Source organism: Scatophagus argus, chromosome 20 (assembly GCF_020382885.2).
Source record: "Scatophagus argus isolate fScaArg1 chromosome 20, fScaArg1.pri, whole genome shotgun sequence".
In the NCBI taxonomy this organism is placed as follows: Eukaryota; Metazoa; Chordata; class Actinopteri; family Scatophagidae; genus Scatophagus; species Scatophagus argus.
In genome coordinates, this window is record NC_058512.1 from 1,443,433 (window position 1) to 1,461,045 (window position 17,613).

At 49.1% G+C, this 17,613-nt stretch overlaps 1 protein-coding gene across 2 annotated transcripts; it reads right to left on the reverse strand.

The window, feature by feature from the left end:
• Nucleotides 1–3,742: 3,742 nt before the first annotated feature.
• Nucleotides 3,743–16,934, reverse strand: LOC124051268 (metal transporter CNNM4). 2 transcript variants are annotated; one of them, XM_046374477.1, is made up of 8 exons: nucleotides 15,363–16,934; nucleotides 12,299–12,442; nucleotides 11,782–11,916; nucleotides 11,396–11,565; nucleotides 8,676–8,772; nucleotides 7,055–7,144; nucleotides 4,778–4,953; nucleotides 3,743–4,333 (listed from the first exon to the last, which is right to left on the reverse strand). In XM_046374477.1, exons 1-8 carry the CDS (start codon nucleotides 16,882–16,884, stop codon nucleotides 3,785–3,787), a joined length of 2,883 nt encoding a protein of 960 aa, XP_046230433.1. In that variant the 5' UTR covers nucleotides 16,885–16,934; the 3' UTR covers nucleotides 3,743–3,784. The 2 variants fall into 2 exon arrangements, with proteins under 2 accessions (XP_046230433.1, XP_046230434.1); XM_046374478.1 differs by lacking the exon at nucleotides 7,055–7,144 and having other exon boundaries at nucleotides 15,363–16,933.
• Nucleotides 16,935–17,613: the final 679 nt, after the last annotated feature.

The following is a 17,613-nucleotide window of genomic DNA, read 5'->3' on the forward strand; positions in this document are numbered from 1 at the left end:
CAATCGTCTTAATCTCTTCATCTCTGTGTCTTCAGTCCACTGAAACACAAACAAACGTCCTCTTTGTCTGTTCCTTGCACAGCTTGAACAATGCCATTTACATATACAATAAAATGTATTTCACATTGTATTAAGTGCCAAGCATATGAATTAATCCCTGGCTTGGAGAGTCAGACACACACACACACACACACAATACGTACATTTGTGATAAGACAGGGTTAACATCACGGGTGTGAATCAGTGTGAAGACATGCAGGGAAATGTCTGTTGTCCATTAAATTCCATCAAGTTATTGTGCGGCAAAGCCTTTTAAATATTCAATGCTTAACCCTGCAACCACAAAGTTTAACAAATTCACATGCGAAGCACAGGTTGAAGGAACAGCTCAACTCAGCTGAACTCTTGAGCTTTGTTAAAAGAGTGAAAGGAGAGGAAACAGCTAACTTAGCGCAGCCCAAGGGTTAAAAAGTTTCAAAGCACCTGAAGCTGTTGTCAGTTCCTGAAAATTACATGAATGATTTGTTGTTTAAACACCTGTGGGCAGATTTTTGAACTTCCAAAAGAGCCAGGCTAGCTATTTCCCATATGTTTCCTCTCTTCATGCTAAGCTAAGCTGACTGTCTTGTGGCTATGGCTTCATATTTACACACAGAGTAGTATCAACCTTCTCATCCAATGTTGGCAAGAAAGCAAATAAGCATATTTCCCAAAATAGCCTTTTTTAAGCTAGGCTCTCCGTAGTATCAGTGCTACATTAGCCTTTTTGTTTGTAATCTCATGACCAATCACATCACGCGTCACCAGTAACTAAAGACTTCAAGAGATTTAAGAAACAAATAAATAAGACATAACTGTAAGACGCTGATCATGGTTGGTCCACTGCTTCTGCATTTTCTTTCAGAGAATTTTTGTTCTTATATAAGCAGCCTTGGGGGAGTTAACGTTACGAACTAACCTAAAGATTTATCTGGGTATTTTGTTTATTGTCTTGCAGAAAATTAGATGAGAAGATTGTTAACACTTTCATCATCTGTATGCTAAATATGAAGCAAGCAAGCTTAGCTTAGCACAAAAACTGGAGACAGGCAGAAACAGCTAACCTGGCTCTGCTCAAAGTTTAAAAGTCCACTTAACACTTCCTCTAAAGCTCATTAATTAACACACTGAATCTTGTTTGTTTAACCTGCTTACAAACATAAACTTCAAGACGTGAAGTTGTGGTTTTACAGCCAGGGACTCGTCATAAAGTGACAGAGACAGGCAGACAGAGAGAAGCTAGTTGTTTCTATCTGTTTCCAGTGTGTATGCTAAGCTAAGCTAACTGCCTCGTAGCTCAGAAATGAAAGGCATCAATCTTCTCATCGTACTTAAAGCAAAAAAAGCAAACAAGCTCAACTGCTTTGCAACACAAGAGTCAAACACAACTTAGCAGCTAATTCTGTTTAACATTAAAGACTTTTCACAGTATTTCTATGACCCTGTTCAGAACCAAAACAGTTTGGTCCTTTTATCATCAGACTCAAAATATGTAGAAATGCCCTCATCAAAATTGGAACTGAACTGTGCGTTAAGACTTACAGTAACTCAGTGGAAACAAATAAAAAGCCCGGAGTAACTTCCGACACAGAGTTTAGACATTAGTCCACAGTGCTGCCACAGCTTCAACAGTGAGGAAGCTGCTCACAATAAACACAATACACAGTGTGTGTGTCGTCCTTCAACTCCAACTGCAGTGTTTTCAACAACCAAAGACAAAAACAATAAAAAATACCAACTAAATGTCAAATATAAATAAATATAACCATAAAATAAATACTTTAATATCACACTTGTGAATTAAATAATTCAAAACATTTTGACTTGGTCAAGAGGTAGACCAGGAAGACGACACCCACCTTCACATCACTAACATGGACTTAAAGGACCAGACCGGTGTTTTTGTTGGAGCCTCTGAACTACAAATCAGGTGTAATTTATATCACAGCTGACTTTGTTTTTATGTTTTCTTTTCAGACAGCCATCGGTTTCAATTTCTTTCTGCTGGTTGTAAAAGTCACTTCTACAGAGTTTAATTATTATCAGTTAATAAATTCATGAAGGCAAAAGGATATCATTGCTTAATGAATTAAATTTAAATTGTGCCTAAACAAAAAAATTGCAGATTATTACTTTCATTTCCTTATTCTGTCTTTAAATGGCAAATTAATAATCATGTTTTAAAATGCAAGAGCGCAATTAAATTTAAAAAATAACGTTGAAAAGTGTAGTGTTGATTTCTCGTTTGTGTCCTGTTTTTTAAAAATGGACATTTCAAGTTTGCTTTAGATTAAAAATGTACGTGTTAGTGTGAAGACGTGTCTGCTGGAGATTAAGGTTGTGTCCGCAGAGCAGCACCGGGAGCTCTGATTGGCCGGTTGTCGTGTGCTGCAGCATCATGACATTCAGAAAAGAATAGAAACTGATGGATGCTTTCAAATTGGTAAAAGACTCCAGAAATCTGACAGAAGTCCGGCATGGTTTGCAGCAGTGGCTGCTGACTGTTGGTACAGTGAGTCTGGTCTGCTGGTAGCTGAGCTGAACCACTGACAGCTCAGCACAGACAGACAGGTCGTTCATTCACCTGGCGACCTGTGACCACACCTGACTGAAATCATTCTTACCGGAAACAAACCCTTGAATGTTAACTGTGCGGTTAAGTTTCACGCTTCGGAAAAACAAATGGAAACAAACTAAATAAGAAGGCGACGACTGATTCCTCTTCACAGCCGACACAGCGCCAATCCGAACATGTCAGGTGGGACGTGGGTCTGCTGTCGATGTCTTCCCAGTGATGACTTAAAGGCTCAGTTCACATAAATTACATAAAAACCCCCACCTGTCAAACAGTTTCAGTTTTATGTCCAGAGGATTTGAGATATCTGCCTCTGAAACGCAAAGGAGGTGAATTTTGTTTGAGACTCTCTTTTGTTTTTCCTTCCCTCTCTTTTCTTTTTTACTGAGCACACACAGTGCCGGCTGTGTACTGTACTATTAGCATCACGACGATGATGACTAGATTGTTTGTCTGTGCCCAGCTGGTAAAATCTGTCTTCCTGTCCTGGGTACAGCCGTGGTGGTTGCAGTTGACCAGACTGTCTAAAATCGTGTAACCTCAGGATTTGTATGTTACCGTCTGATTTGAATCGGGCTGACATCACAGATGGCACTGATGTTGCGATCGCATCCCGCTGGATGGATGTTGTGTCTTCCCGTTAGCTGGCTGAGGGCCGTTGGAAGTGAGCAACAGCAGCCCAGTCATTGTGATTGACCCACAGATCTCACTGCTAAGCTAACGGCTGTCAGACAGAAGATGTTCTCGATGGTGCGTTTCACAGTGAGGTCTGAAGATGATCCACAGACACTGGGAAATTATTTCTGTAAAGATGCATTGCTGCTGAGTTAATCTGTCACTGAGGCGAAGGTAGAAATCTCAAACCCTGGAGAAAACATGTCTTCCTGTAAGGTGGGTGAACTGATCCTTTAAGAACACACACTCAGACGACCCCGTCCACCTAACACACCACTGCTCCCTGTGCTTCTGCCCTCATGGAGTCTGTTCTTTCCAGTGTCGGGAGGGGAACATGCAGGAGGGGGTCGAGGAGGATCTCAGTTCGATCCTCAGCGCCCAGACCACAGACGTCTACAGAGAAGTTCAGAAGAAGACAAGCAAACAGGAACAAGACGTGGTGCGAGTGTGCGAGTGCCATGTGATCGGGTGAGCGCACAGGTAGCTTAGTTGTAGTTAGATGGTGCTTTCAGTGTGAGCGTGGCTGATGGTGTGGACGTGTGGGTGGGGGTGTGCCTGGGTGTGGCTGGGCCTGCGAGGGCCCACACAGTTCTGCTGCTCACTGAGCAGAGTGGTGGTCTCTCCCGGCCCGTTCTCAGGGCTGGCAGAGGAAGGGGACGGCTGGGACTTGGAGGAGAGGGAGGAGGTCTGGGAAGGGTTAAAGGTGCCCGTTGCTACGCTCACCGAGGACGGGGAGGTCTGGGACAGGGAGGTGTGGTTGCTCGGAGGCGGAGCGGCTTGGGGCAGAGATTGGCTCGGTCTGCGGTTGGTGGAGGAGGTGGTCTGGGGCAGAACGGTGCGGCTGCTGGGCGGCGGCGGCGGAGTGCTCGCCGGCTGACGCCCTGCAGGAGGCGTGGCCAGGGGCAGTGGATTGCGGGTTCCTGGTGGCGTCACGGCAGGCAAAGAGGCGGACGTGTCCAGACGGGCTTGACTGCCCTCTGGAGACTGTGGCGTGCTGTCCAGCTTGGACGCCAGGAGGCCGTTCTGGTACTGAGCACGAGTGATCTGAGCAGAACAAAATACGAAATACGTAATACGAGAACAGCAACAGTAAAAAAGACAGACAGACCGACAGACCAGCTGGTCCATCTCGCTGTCAACCAACACATCAACACGTCTGGTCTTGTCTGGACCTCGTCTCAAACAAACTGAGGTCCAAAGAGGGAAAATTATCTAATATTGTCCCAAAAAAACCCCTAAAGATCGGATGAAAGTAATATTCAAATCTATGTATCATGTAATATAAAAACTAGCTTCAAAATGCTGGTCCAACACGTTCAAGTTTTACTACAGAACAAGTACTTTAAATGCTAATACTACAAGTATATTTTACGGATAATACTTGTGTGCCTTTCTGTGCTTAAGCAGGATTAAATGACTGGTACTTTCACTTCAGTAAAGGGCTCTTCCACCTCGTCTAAAGACAGCAGAGTGAAGGCTGAGCCGTACCTTGACAAACTGCAGGTCCGTGAGCGCACGGACGCAGAAATCTGGTATGTACTGGAAGGGGGTGCCTGGGATCTGGGTGACGCTGCCGCCCACGGAGCCGCTCTCTGGAGCGCGCTCAGTGCAGCTCAGAGACGCTGAGCGGTTCAGGTTGCCCCCGTGTGACGGAGAACGAAACTCTGAGTGAGTGAGAGAGAGAGAGAGAGAGAGGGAGAGAGAGTGAGGAAACACACACACACACACACACACACACAAACATTAACAAAAGCTGAAATTACACCAAGATGAAGAATGAAGGAAGCAGCGAGCTGATGTTGGCGTGTGGACGGCACTGAGAGCAGACGGGTGAACACACTGCAACACGTCACACAACACACAACATGTAACATGTGAGTTAATGCCAACATCACACGTGTACCGTGTCTGATCGATGAGTTTGTGTTTGAAGGCGACAAACGTGCCATGCGACGAGGCAAAGTGCATCGTTTGAGCGTTTCATGGCTGAAACGGGAGCTGCTCTCTCATTGGCTGGTTTCAGGGATGTCACAGGGTGGATACATCATCCCTGCAATCTTCTCTGAAGGGTTGTGTCAAAGGAGGGAAAGCATCAGAGATCCTCAGGTGGAGGAGATCAAGTAGGAGGTGTGTGTGTGTGTGTGTGTGTGTGGGGGGGGGGGGGGGGTCTGTGGTTAAAGGAGTAGTTCAACATTTTATGAAATACCCTTTCAATTGCTTTCTTTTATTCATGAAAAGACTGATGTTACAGCCAGCAGATCTTTAGCTTAGCTTAGCATAAAGAATAGAAACAAGTGGAAACAATTAGCCTGGTAGCACCTGTAAAGGTCAAAATTAACACATTATTTACCACTTTGTTATTCTGCACAGATTACAAGATTTGACCTTTGGACAGAGGCAGGTTAGCTGTTTCCAGGCATTATGCTAAGCTAAGCTAAGCTAACTGACTGTGTCATACTGACAGGAACAGTTCACCCAAAAGTGAATGGGGGGGTGAGTAGAAACTGACTGGGTTTTGGACAGACATTAGAGAGCCATCAATCTTATCTGACTCTCGGAAAGAAACAAGTAAATTTCTCAAAATGTGAAACTATTCCTTTAACCAGGTGTCTGCGATCAGGTGAGTCAGCTCACAGGAGTTATGAATAATATCTGACCCCAGATCAGCGGCTAAAAGGGAGGGGTGGTGACGGGTTAGAAAAGGCCCCGCCCAGAGCCCCATCCAGCAAGTTTGTTCGACTCTTCGCGCTGTGACGGTCTGAGCGAGGAGGACGCCGTCGCCTGACTGGTCACATGACAGACGGCCTGACTGCAGCTCCGCCCTTCAGACCTGACACTGACCTCAGGTGCAGCCACTACCGCTGAAGCAATCGGACGATTAATCAATCGGTCGACGGACAGAAAGTTAATCGAGAAGCATTCTGATTATTGATTAATCGTTGAACAGCAGAAAGCTAACAACTGATTTCCTCCGTTAGACGTGAGTGAAGTAAACATCCGTCGACTGCTGGTTGTACAAATGTAAGGACATCATCCAGGCTCTGGGACCTTGTGACGAGTATTTTTATGTTTTTAACAATAAGAAACATCTGCTCAGCTGAATGCGTGGCGTCTGCATCAGACCACAGCTTGACGTTTCAGTCGGCAAAAAGTTCGGATCTCGTTTGAAATAATCGCACGCATTTAGCACTGAAGCCACAAACCGTGGTCATATGAACTCCATTTGAGTCTGATTGTTCTAAACTACTACTTTATAAACTACACTGAACTCCGTGGAAAATACTCATGACATTTTCCAGAACTCTGTGATGTCTTTGAACTGCTAGTTTTGTTCAACCAACAAGACAAAAGCAGTAAAATCCTCACATATCAGAACCTGCGAAATATTTACAGGCAATTTAAATTTACAGTTAGATCTTGTTAGATCAAGTTAGATCTTGTCAGGTTCGTATTTAGAGATGCTTCCATTTAGAAAATATCCAACATTTTCTGCTTCTTTTGTTGAGGTAAAGTTTAGATAAAAATAGTACAGTTCAGTATTGGAACCCAAACTCAGCACCTACAAGCTCCCTTCAAGGGGCTCAAACTATCGGTCAGCCTCTGAGGAGGTCAAAGGTCAAGCAGAGGCAAATCAAATTTCCTCCTGACTTGCTGGATCAGGGCTCTGAAGATGATGGAAAATAAAGGAAATGGTGAGATTGTCTCAAAGAGGAAGCCTCGCCCTCCCTCCCCCCTCCCTCCCCCCCGGCCCGTTCGAGTGTTTACCTGGGAAACGAGAGAACAGAGAAAACCTCTTAAGAGAGAGGCGTCGTGGAGGGGGAGACGCCACTGAAGGGGAGAGAGGAGGGGTGACGGCTGAGAGAGAGGAGGGGGGAGGAGGGGGGAGGAAGGGGGCAGAGAGAGAGAGAGATGAGCTGGTTTATTTTCACTGCGGCGCCGCAGTTGGGTTTTATTCACGGGAGATTTTCCTGTTTATTCCAGAGACACAACAGCCGATTCCTCCGACCGACTTCCTCCAAACTAACTGCAGAGTGACGGGCCGACTGTCGGAGGGACGAACGAGATGCAACGGCTCGCCTCCCGTGACAGTTCAGGGCGAAGCTCATCGCACACTTTACTGTTCCGCCTCTATGTCTCCATGTCACATCCGTCACTGGCGCAGCTCAGGCGGGAGGTCAAACCTTTGCAAACGATGTCGCCAAAGTCACATTTGGAAAAAGAGTTCGGGCGTTCGGGATGAGAAATGAGTCGAGTGTTGGACGTTTGACGCCGCACACGCACACACACTGAGCTGCATGATGTGCACATGACGTACAGACAGCAGAAAAACAGGCCAACAGGAAGGCACACAGCACAGCAGAGGAGGAGGAAGGTTTTATCCAGTGTTATGATGCTGCTGAACCACTAGGAGTCACCGTCGTCACAGCTACAGCGACTCAGAGTAACTTCATCAAACCTGCTCAGGTACGCTTACATCATCCTGCCTCATTTTACACCTGCAGAGCCACAATAGTGAACTCCAGATTTCATCTTCTCCCTCCAGGCCAATAGCACGTGTTTAAAATGATACGAAATGCAAAGTCAAAAGTGTTGATGCTCTTAAATAAACAGATTTGCAAACAGATATTCACAGATAATATCCGCTGATTGAATATAAAGATGGACAACATGCAAACTCCCCAAAACTGAAGCCAAAACATTTTGATCGCCCCCTGGTGGCTGGCTGCAGTACAGCTCATAAGCTCCTCTCCCTCCATGTTAGCAGATGGGACATGAGCCAAACTAAAATCTCAAAATAAACGTCAAATAAATTTTTCCCAAAGATGGTTTCTGTGTTCATATTTCTGATCAGCTGGGTTTTAATTAATTATTTGATGCTATAAAGAGGGGCTGAAACGTCATGACTGACAGCTGAGTGCGGTTCCTGATGGGCAGGAAAGCAAATCTGCAGCTCCACCTCCCGATCACTACCGCACAGACTCTGGCTCCAGATGATGTCACCAGATCAAATGGAGACCTCAAATAAAGCGTTCAGTCATGTTCAGTATTTTTTGGTGTTTGTTTGTCCAACAACAAGTCCTCATAAACCCAGCAGGATTGCCTCTGCTCAGAGTCTGCGGTCGATTTGTCAGGCGTCACCTGTCGGCTCGGACCGGAGAGGACAAACTTAGACTAAGTGTTTCCATATTTGGACTAAGCCTATTGACTGTTCCACTGCTCTCTTCAAACACTGACGCAGCACTTTGTGAAACAGCAGGCAGAAGCTCTGAGACCATCATGTTGGTCAACAGCACCTGAGTTCCTCTTTATAATGATGACACTGATTTAAAAATTAAGATATAAAAGCTGCGTGTGTGTGTGTGTGTGTGTGTGTGTGCTGTCTCACCCAGTGATGGTGAGCTGAGAGCCATGACTCCGTAGTAAGAGAACGGGCCGGTTTCAAACTTCATGTTTTCGTTTCCGGCTTCCACCTCCACTCGCCCCTGAAACACACACACACACACACACACACACACACAGACACACACACACACACAGACACACACACACACACACACACACACGGGACATTTTGTTTAATAAGTCCATTTATCTGTGTATGTTACACTTGTGTGAGTTGGTCAGGAAGGTCGTCTCCTGTGGCAGGTAACAGAAACACCTTGACGTCCTATAAATATTAGATTCACAGGAGCTCAGATGCAGGGTGTCTCTTCACACACACACACACACACACACACACACACACACACACACACACACACGGCGGTGGAACAGGAGCAGCTGTGCTCAGGTTGCTCTCTGGATGTCTGCAGTCATTTTATCCACACCTCAGGTGTCAACAACAAAGACTCCACATTCAAACACACACTTCAAAACACAACAGCCACCACAGACCAACATCTACACACAGCTGAGCTGAGAGAGGTGTGTGTGTGAGTGTGCACCAGCTATTCTAGGATATGCTAGGATGTGGGGAAAGGGAAGGAAGTGGAAACAAAAGTGGAATTTCAAAGTAAAAGTATGACTGGATATTTGAAGTTTGGCAGTAACAGTGTTTGTCCCCGTGACTTTACCCTTGGACAAACACTGACAGTAGACATACATGGACATGTCCACATGCGTGTCTCAGTCGTCGTGGACACGGTCGGATGAACACATTTACATCTCGCGGCCACAAGTTTTGTTTTTTTGTCATCATTTTGGTTTTGTTGTTAGTGTTTTTCTGTCAATCAGATAAGCAGAAACATGTCTGATATCCACAGCTCCTCATGCAGAAACAACTCCAAGAATCCACTTTAAAACACAGGAGGAGGAGGAGGAGGAGGAGGAGGAGGACGTCACCCCATCATGACAAATTTAAACTAGAGGAGGAGCAGACAAACAGGAGGTCCTGGCAGCTGAGGTTCTCACTGAGCCTCTGATGTGCTGTCGGTGTTCACGTAAAGCTCAAAACAGCTCCCCCAATCTGCCTGCCTGCCTGTCTGTCTGTCACTCTGCCTGTCTGCCTGCCTGTCTGTCTGTCTGTCTGTCTGTCACTCTGCCTGTCTGCCTGCCTGCCTGCCTGTCTGTCTGTCTGTTATTCTGCCTGCCTGCCTGTCTGCCTGTCACTCTGCCTGCCTGCCTGCCTCCCTGTCTGCCTGCCTGTCACTCTGCCTGCCTGCCTGTCTGCCTCCCTGTCTGCCTGCCTGTCACTCTGCCTGCCTGCCTGTCTGCCTCCCTGCCTGCCCGCCTGTCTGTCTGCCTGCCTGTCGTGCTCCTCTCTTCCTGGTGCAGAGGAGGGATTTACTGACACACAGCGTGTCCTCGTCTCTGCTGTTTGTTTCAGCCTCCATATGCTGCACTGCTGCTCGCCGTCTCCTCTCATCTGCTTTTCTTCTTTTCCATCCTCCTTAACCCTTCAATCCCCCCCTCGCTGCCCTCCATTTGTCTCCGTCTTGCGTAAGAGGATCTGCGAGTGAAGGTCGCGCCGAGCGAGGAGCCCCCTGACTGAACTGTGATGTGTTCGTGTCCCAGCAGGAGTGAGACGTTTGCTTTCGCAGCTCTGTGCGATGAGCGCCGAGACAATTAAAGTTATGTGCACCTGTTTGACTATTTTGTCATTTGAGGTGGTTCTCATCACGCGTGTTCAAGCGCTCATTTTTCTGATGAGTGTGGTTTGAATTAGTTATTTGATGCTATAAAAAGCTGAGCGCTGCTCCTGATTGGCTCAGACAGGCGTGTGGTGTGTCTGGTTGCTAGTATTTGTCTGACGCTGTAATTCTGTAGTCTGACTGAACACGGCCGTCACCCGCGACAAATAATTTGGTGAAAAAAATCCACTTAACTACCTTAAGTCAGGTGAGTCTTAAAAGGTCGACCTGCATGTGTGTTAATTCTCCTCCAGACTGACCTGGGATGAACTCGTGTTCGTCACCAGTTTCCACAGGTCTAATCTGACTTCTCCACGTCTCCTCCGTTACGTCAACGTTTCAGCATCCAAACTCTTCCTGAAGCTGAAGGTTTATTGGCTCGTTTGTGTGTGTGTGTGTGTGTGTGTGTGTGTTGGCGAGGGTTCAAAGACTTTCTATGTTGTGTGTAATTAAACGTATCAGGCTTTCTGTCTGCTTTTCCCTTGTGACAAACACTCATCATGCGTTCACTGTGGGATATTAAAGGTCTTTTATAACCTTGTGGTCGATTCTCATCTGCAGTTTCCTCACTCACACGTCTTGTTCTTCTTCCTGATCTGAGATATACTCGAACATGATTGGACGCTGCGTAAAACAAAACCAGCCCATGTGGTGGATCCCCAGTGTAAGTATCAGTGCATGGACTTTCTGCGCACACACACACACACACACACACACCGAACAGCCGTCAGGAGCTGAATCTGATCAGCAACCCGCTCAGATGTGGTCGCCGCTCTCTGTGGCGCTGAAGGGCGGTGCAGACCACAGCCGGACAGAAACACGTCACCGCGTCAGCGACCACAACCCAGTGATGCTCATTAACATGTAAAGGAAGTAAAAACACCAAACTGAAACTGACTGGCTGCACCACTAAAACGAAGAGGTCAAACAGCTGAGTTGTGTGTGTGTGTGTGTGTGTGTGTGTGTGTGTGTGTACCTGCAGAATGAGGATGAAGCAGTCGACAGGTTTGCCCCGCTGGTAAAGGAAGTGCTGCGGCGAGCGTTTGTCATTCTCGTTGAACTTGAGCTCCTGGATGACGTCCGGGTGTCGGAGGATCCTCAGCAGGACCTTCTCCGTGATCTGAAACGGGCTGAACAGGCTCACCTCTGGGGGGGAGAGGGGTGACACAGAGGGGGAGGAAAACAAAGGCATCCACATTTAATCCTGACAACCTGCTTTAGTTACTGTGTGTTCTTGAAAAATATTCTTCTTCTTAAGACCATTCGGGGTAAATCTTCACAGCAGGGTCAGCGGGTCTCGGCCCTCTGAGAAACACCTGAATGAGTCGCTGTGAGATTAGCCGCCGCCCCCTCAGAGCTCACCTGTAGCCAGGAAACGATGAGCCGCCAGCATGAGCTGAGGAGAGATTTTCACTTTACTGTCCGTTTCGTGTTTGAAGGCTGAGAAGTCGGGCTTGTTTTTGTTGGGGTCCACCTTCTTCCTGTTCCTGTTGTCAGCTGCGGGGGAAACGACAGAAAAGAGAGCCGAGGGCGAACTGGTGACAACACGACTCCAGGAAATAAACAGGCCGCGGCATAACGCCCCATCAAACCAAACCCTGTTGGTTACACACGTCACATGTTGTACAGATGAAACAAGTGAGCTAACACACGCCATGTTAGTGAGCTTTGGAGGTTATGGTGGAGTCTTTATGCTAACAGGCTGTAGCTTAGCATATTTAGGGTACAGTCTTCTCTGAAATCTACATGCTGAGCCTATGAGAGGCACCAAACACCTGAAAAATTCTCTTCAATCACCACTGAAGAACGAACAGGTGTGTTTTCAGGTGTGTGTGTGTGTGTGTGTGTGTGCGTGCTCTGATGTCACACGCTGACTCACTGTAAAGGTCAGACTCATCCAGGATCTCCGACTTGATGATCTCCTCGATGACGTCTTCCAGCGTGACCAACCCCAGCACCTCGTAGAAAGGATCTCCCTCCCCCTCGTTGTTCACTTTCTGGACGATGGCCAGGTGGGATTTACCTGGAGACAGATCACCTGAAGGTTACAACCAGCCGTGAGGGCCCCGCTGAAAGAGTCCTGTGGTTTCTACACTCCCTGCATCCCCACAAACTGTTCAAGAAAATCAGCTGCCAGGAAAGTAGGGCAGCATCAAACAGGAGGGAGGAAGAGGAGCCGGGTTTGACAGGAAGAGGTTCAGAGCGGCTGCTGCCTTCTGAACTTCAGCACATGAAAGCATCCTGTCTTGTTTTTCTATTTTGGAGGCGGCGCGGCTACAGCAACGCCGCCGTTCGATCTGTCGCCAGAATTATCGTGATGCTGGGGGGATCAGATTGATGCCTTAATATAGACCGGACTAAGAGCTTTGCAGAGAAAAGAGCTGGAGGAAGTGCCAAATGGAGATAAAGAGGAAGAGGAGGGAGGAGGCGGCTGAGAAGAAGAGGGGCAGAAGAACTGATTAATCTGCTGGCTCTGTTCTCCTGAGCTCTCCTCATTAAAAAACAGATCACACTCTGCTGTTTGCTCATGTTCAGGCTTAGCGTGGCTCAGGTCTGCGACACACACCTGGAAGCCGTGGCGGCCGCTTGGCGTCAGGACGCCAGCATCGTCTGTGACGCCGCTGCGTCTGTATGTTCGTGCAGTCCAAAAATAATCCAAAAATAATTAAACTTGATGAAGCCTGCGCGACGCGGTGAAATGAGGTCGTCTCGTCAACATTATAAAAGACTGACCAAGAACTTATCGCGGGATGTTTTTGATTAGAATCCCAGTCTGGGCCTCTTCTCAAAGGCAAATCTTTAGCTTAGCGAACTGCCACTAAACAGCATCTGCACCCAAAACAAGCTAATATGGACGATTACTCAGTATTTGTGGTTTTTAGTGGGTCTTAATGAAACCTTCAGAGGCTGTGCTGTTTCTGCGCGCTCACAGACTCATCGTCCGCTGACCAACGCTTTGATTTTCGAATACGCGGGAGAGTAAAAGCTCAGGAACACGTTGGGATGAAACGCAGGACGCGACCTGGACGTGATGTCAGGACGTCGTCTCCGCGGGCCGCAGTCACAACAAGGCAGGAGTCTGTGCTGAGCCGTGAGTCGTCCTCCGCGCTGACACTGACACGACCGAACAGAACCCGGTCTGTTGCTGTGCACAGTCACAGCATTGTGGCCGACAGCCGCGGACGCCATGACTCACGTCTCATCATCATCATCATCGTCGCTGCCGCCGTCGCCAGAGCGGAACACACTGACCTGATGTCAGCTGTGTTTCCTCTGGACCCTCAGGGGAGGTCAGAGGTCACGTCAGTCACACGGGCTTCGGCCTCGGCGCTGAGGAACCGTTTCCTGTCCACAGGGGCTGCGGCGGCCATTTCTCAAGACAAAGATGCCAACAATTCAACAGTTTGTCTTTTGAGGTGTTAAGATTCGACAGTTTTAGACCGACTGAAGGACACCATCTTGTCGCCTTGTTGAGCAAATCATCGGACAGGAAGACTTGAACTGAATTATCAGAGCAGCACATCGTAACAAGATAAATGTTTTAACTGCCCGCGACGGGACTTTGTTGTATCAGCTCTCACCCAATCAGAGAGTTTCTTACAAAGACCACAGCTGTGACGGTGTGTTCATACGGGACATGTGCACCCGCTGTATTTATAACACATACTCATGCACGTGAAAAATACTGCATATTGCAGTACTTTGGTTCTCTGTGGATACTCGGTGTAATCATGCGGTCGTGTGCGTGTGTGTGGAAAAGGTTTTCACGTCGTCACGCAGCATCTTTCTCATCGTAATGAGCTTTAATTCACGGTGCTGTGATATCGGCTTTGTGTGGATATCAGCGCTGAGGTTTCCAACACTGATCCTGTGCGCCTGAATGTGCACATCACGACACAGCAGCTGATTTCACTGATTAGTTCCTGCTCGCCGACTGAAGGCGATCGTCGGTGAATAAAATCCTGCTGCCAGATGAGATTAAACGCTGATGAGTCCAATAAATAAAACAACACGCATTGTGATTATTACAGCGCGGCTCCGAACACAATCCAGACTTCACCTGATGAAGCAGAGCACAAGTCTGCTCTGATACCAGTAACGGTGTCAGAAACTTCTCTGATACTGCATAAAAATACACAAGTACAGTAGAGATCAACCCTGACTCATTATTGGTAACCAAGGAGACGCATTACTGACATCTGAGGATAATTTTGCGGTCTTTGTTCTGTACTCGGGTATTTTAACCATCTGCTAACGTTTACTCCCGCTGCACTGACGTTGGAGGTAAATGTTGTACTTTTACTCCACTACATCAGTCTGCCATCTTTGAAAACCCAGAGTGTCCAGATGTGTTGATGTTAAATGTTTGTGATGAGCTGACGGATGACGTGTTCCTTCACGTGCTGAGAAAGTTCTGCTCCTTGTTCAGCTAAATAAACTCTGAGCTGAGACCAGGACAGGACAGAAAGAAGCTCAAACATCCAGACAGACACACGAATGCAGCAGGAATATTAACACGGTTTACTGCATCGCGAGTACTTTTACTCTGAGTACTGCATGTGTGTTCCACGTTATGTGTGCTTCACTGCAGGCTGGGATGTTCCACCCGTCGATGCTGCTGGTCGATACAGACACAGCAGCTGGGGGGGGTGGAGGGTCTGAGTGTGTTGTGGGTGCAGCGATGCCTGCAGTTTTCAAACAAACCAGAGCGGCCGTGGTCCTCAAACGTCACACCGGAGACCCCTGAGCTGACACACATCAGATCAGGAAGTCCGCTTTTAGAACACTGTGGTACTCATGGATGGTGAGAATAAATGCTGGATAGCCCCTAAAAGACCCCTGACCCCAGTTTGAGGACCACTGCAGACATGTCAGTGTTAGATGATGAACACACACGCACACACACACACACACACACACACACACACACTGTGCCGACACACCTTTCTTGAACTCCTCCAGCATGGCGTCCAGCTTCGTGTCGTGGAACACAAAGTGCACGGGGTGGTTGTAAAACTTGGTGATGGTCTTCAGGGTGGTGCAGTCGTCCGGGTCCACGAAGGCCAAGTCCTTCACGTACAGGATGTCCACGATGTTGGACCTCTCATCGTCATACACCGGGATGCGAGTGTATCCGCTCTCCATGATCACAGACATGGTGTTGAAGTCCAGCACAGCGTCTGCTTGGATCATGAAGCAGTTACCCAGAGGGGTCATCACGTCCTCCACGGTTTTGGTCCTGAGCTCCAGGGCCCCCTGGATCATGTTCAGCTCCTCTTTGACCAGGTCGTTGTAGGGCTCCGTCACTTTGAGCATCTCCACCAGCTTCTCCCTGTTGTACACGGTGCCGATCTCCTGGCCCAGCAGGACGTCCAGCAGCTTGCTGACGGGGAAGGACAGCGGGAACGTGAGGAACATGAACAGCTTCGTCACCAGGATGGTGTTGGCTCCTACGGCCAGCCCGTGGCGGGAGCACAGAGCCTGGGGAACGATCTCACCGAAGATCACGATCCCGATGGTGGAGGCCACCACGGCGCCGAGCCCTGATCCGATCAGGTCATCCAGCAGGATGGTGAGGGTGGTGTTCACCAAGACGTTCCCCAGAAGCAGAGAGCAGAGCAGATAGTTCCCTTTGCTGCGGATGGGTTCGATTTTCCTGGCGTACTTCTTCTCCTTGTCGGTGCCACAGCTCTGGACGATGCGGAGCTCCATGGGGTCCAGCGCCATCAGTCCCAGGTTCAAGCCGCTGAACATGCCAGAGAGCACCAGCAGGCAGGAGATGAGGATGGCCTGCAGCCACATGGGCAGCAGGGACTTCTTCTCCTCCAACACCAGCACCCTGCCATCACTGTCCCCCAGCAGCACCCAGCCGCTCCCCTCCGCGGCCGGCGTGCACAGGGCGTACTCCTTCTGCGGCTCGCTCTTCCGGAGCGGCTTAATGCGCACGGTGAGCAGCCCCGACGTGCCTCGACTGCTGACGTTCATGAAGTTCCCGACGCTGATGTCCTTCGTGAAGTCAACGCAAGTCCTGTCCGGCGCTTCCATCATGCCGCTGCCGCCCCTCGCCGCCGCCACCGCCTCCTCCTCCTCCTCCGCTTGGTCCCCCCCGCCGCCGTCCGAGACCTCCGTGAAGCGGATTAGCGTCCAGGCGCCCGAGTGGAGCTGCACCCCGTAAAACCGGAGCTGCACGGAGCTCTCCTCAGTCACCTGGATGACACCGTCGTCATTGGTGCTGGCCGGCTTGTCGCTCCTCTCCAGCCGCATGCCGAGCACCTGGCTCCCGCCGCTGCCTCGGCCGCCGCTGACGCCGGACCCCCCCGCCGCCGCCGCCGCCGCCGCAGTCTCGGTCCGACCACCGACGGCGCTCCACAGGAATATAATGACAGTGAGAATGTAACCCTGCTGCCCGCTCCATTCTGTCGCCATGTTTGTTTCTCTGCTGGGCGACCTGGGCGCTGACGTCATTTACTCATGTCCGAGCGGCTCCGCCTCCCGCCGCGCCATCACACACACACACACACACACACACACACACACACACCGTTATCACCGCCTACCGGACAGCGGCAGGTAGAGCCAGTAAACACACACACACGGTTTATTTTGATGCTCACACCGCTGCAGCAGGTGAAGGTAAACAGCTCCAGATGACACCCTGCGTCACCCCGCGCTCACCCCCGCCTCGCCCCCTCACTCCGCGGGCTTATTAACTGACAGGCTCGGGGCAATGCGGCACACAGCGGATGGATGCTGCTGCTGCTGCTGCTGCTGCTGCGGCCAGCGGTTTCTCATCCAATTGTATCCGGAGCCAGCTGCTGTTATGTAAAGGCACATGGCTTCTGTGGGCCCCCATCACCTCCACCCCCCCGTCCCTCCCCCTCCTCCTGCACCATCCCGCATCCCTCTGGCAGCGCGCCCGGCCTGCTGACTGCAGACACACTGTGTTCAGACAACAACAAACACAACACAAACGGCGCGTCTGCTGAGTGTGCGAGCTGACGTCACTTTGAGTTAAAGTGCCGCTGTGTCAGGTGAGAGACACCTGATGCTTCCGACCTCATTACAGTGAAGTCCTTTTTAATGTTTAATTCATCAGTACGTCCTGACACTCAGCGGTTATGTAATACAGTCAACAACGTTTTCCTGTGACCGAGTCCACACCGCCACCTGGTGGCCACAGCAGCCCACGTCAGC

Excerpts from the sequence above, each read along its gene's own strand:
- LOC124051268 (XM_046374477.1), bottom strand. The coding sequence starts at position 16,884 with ATGACGTCAGCGCCCAGGTCGCCCAGCAGAGAAACAAACATGGCGACA. Across the intron at positions 12,443-15,362 it reads GCTGGAGGAGTTCAAGAAAG|GTAAATCCCACCTGGCCATC; the intron begins GTGTGTCGGCAC and ends ATCTGTCTCCAG. Across the intron at positions 7,145-8,675 it reads TCTCAGCTCACCATCACTGG|CCGTCACCCCTCCTCTCTCC; the intron begins GTGAGACAGCAC and ends CCTCTCTCTCAG.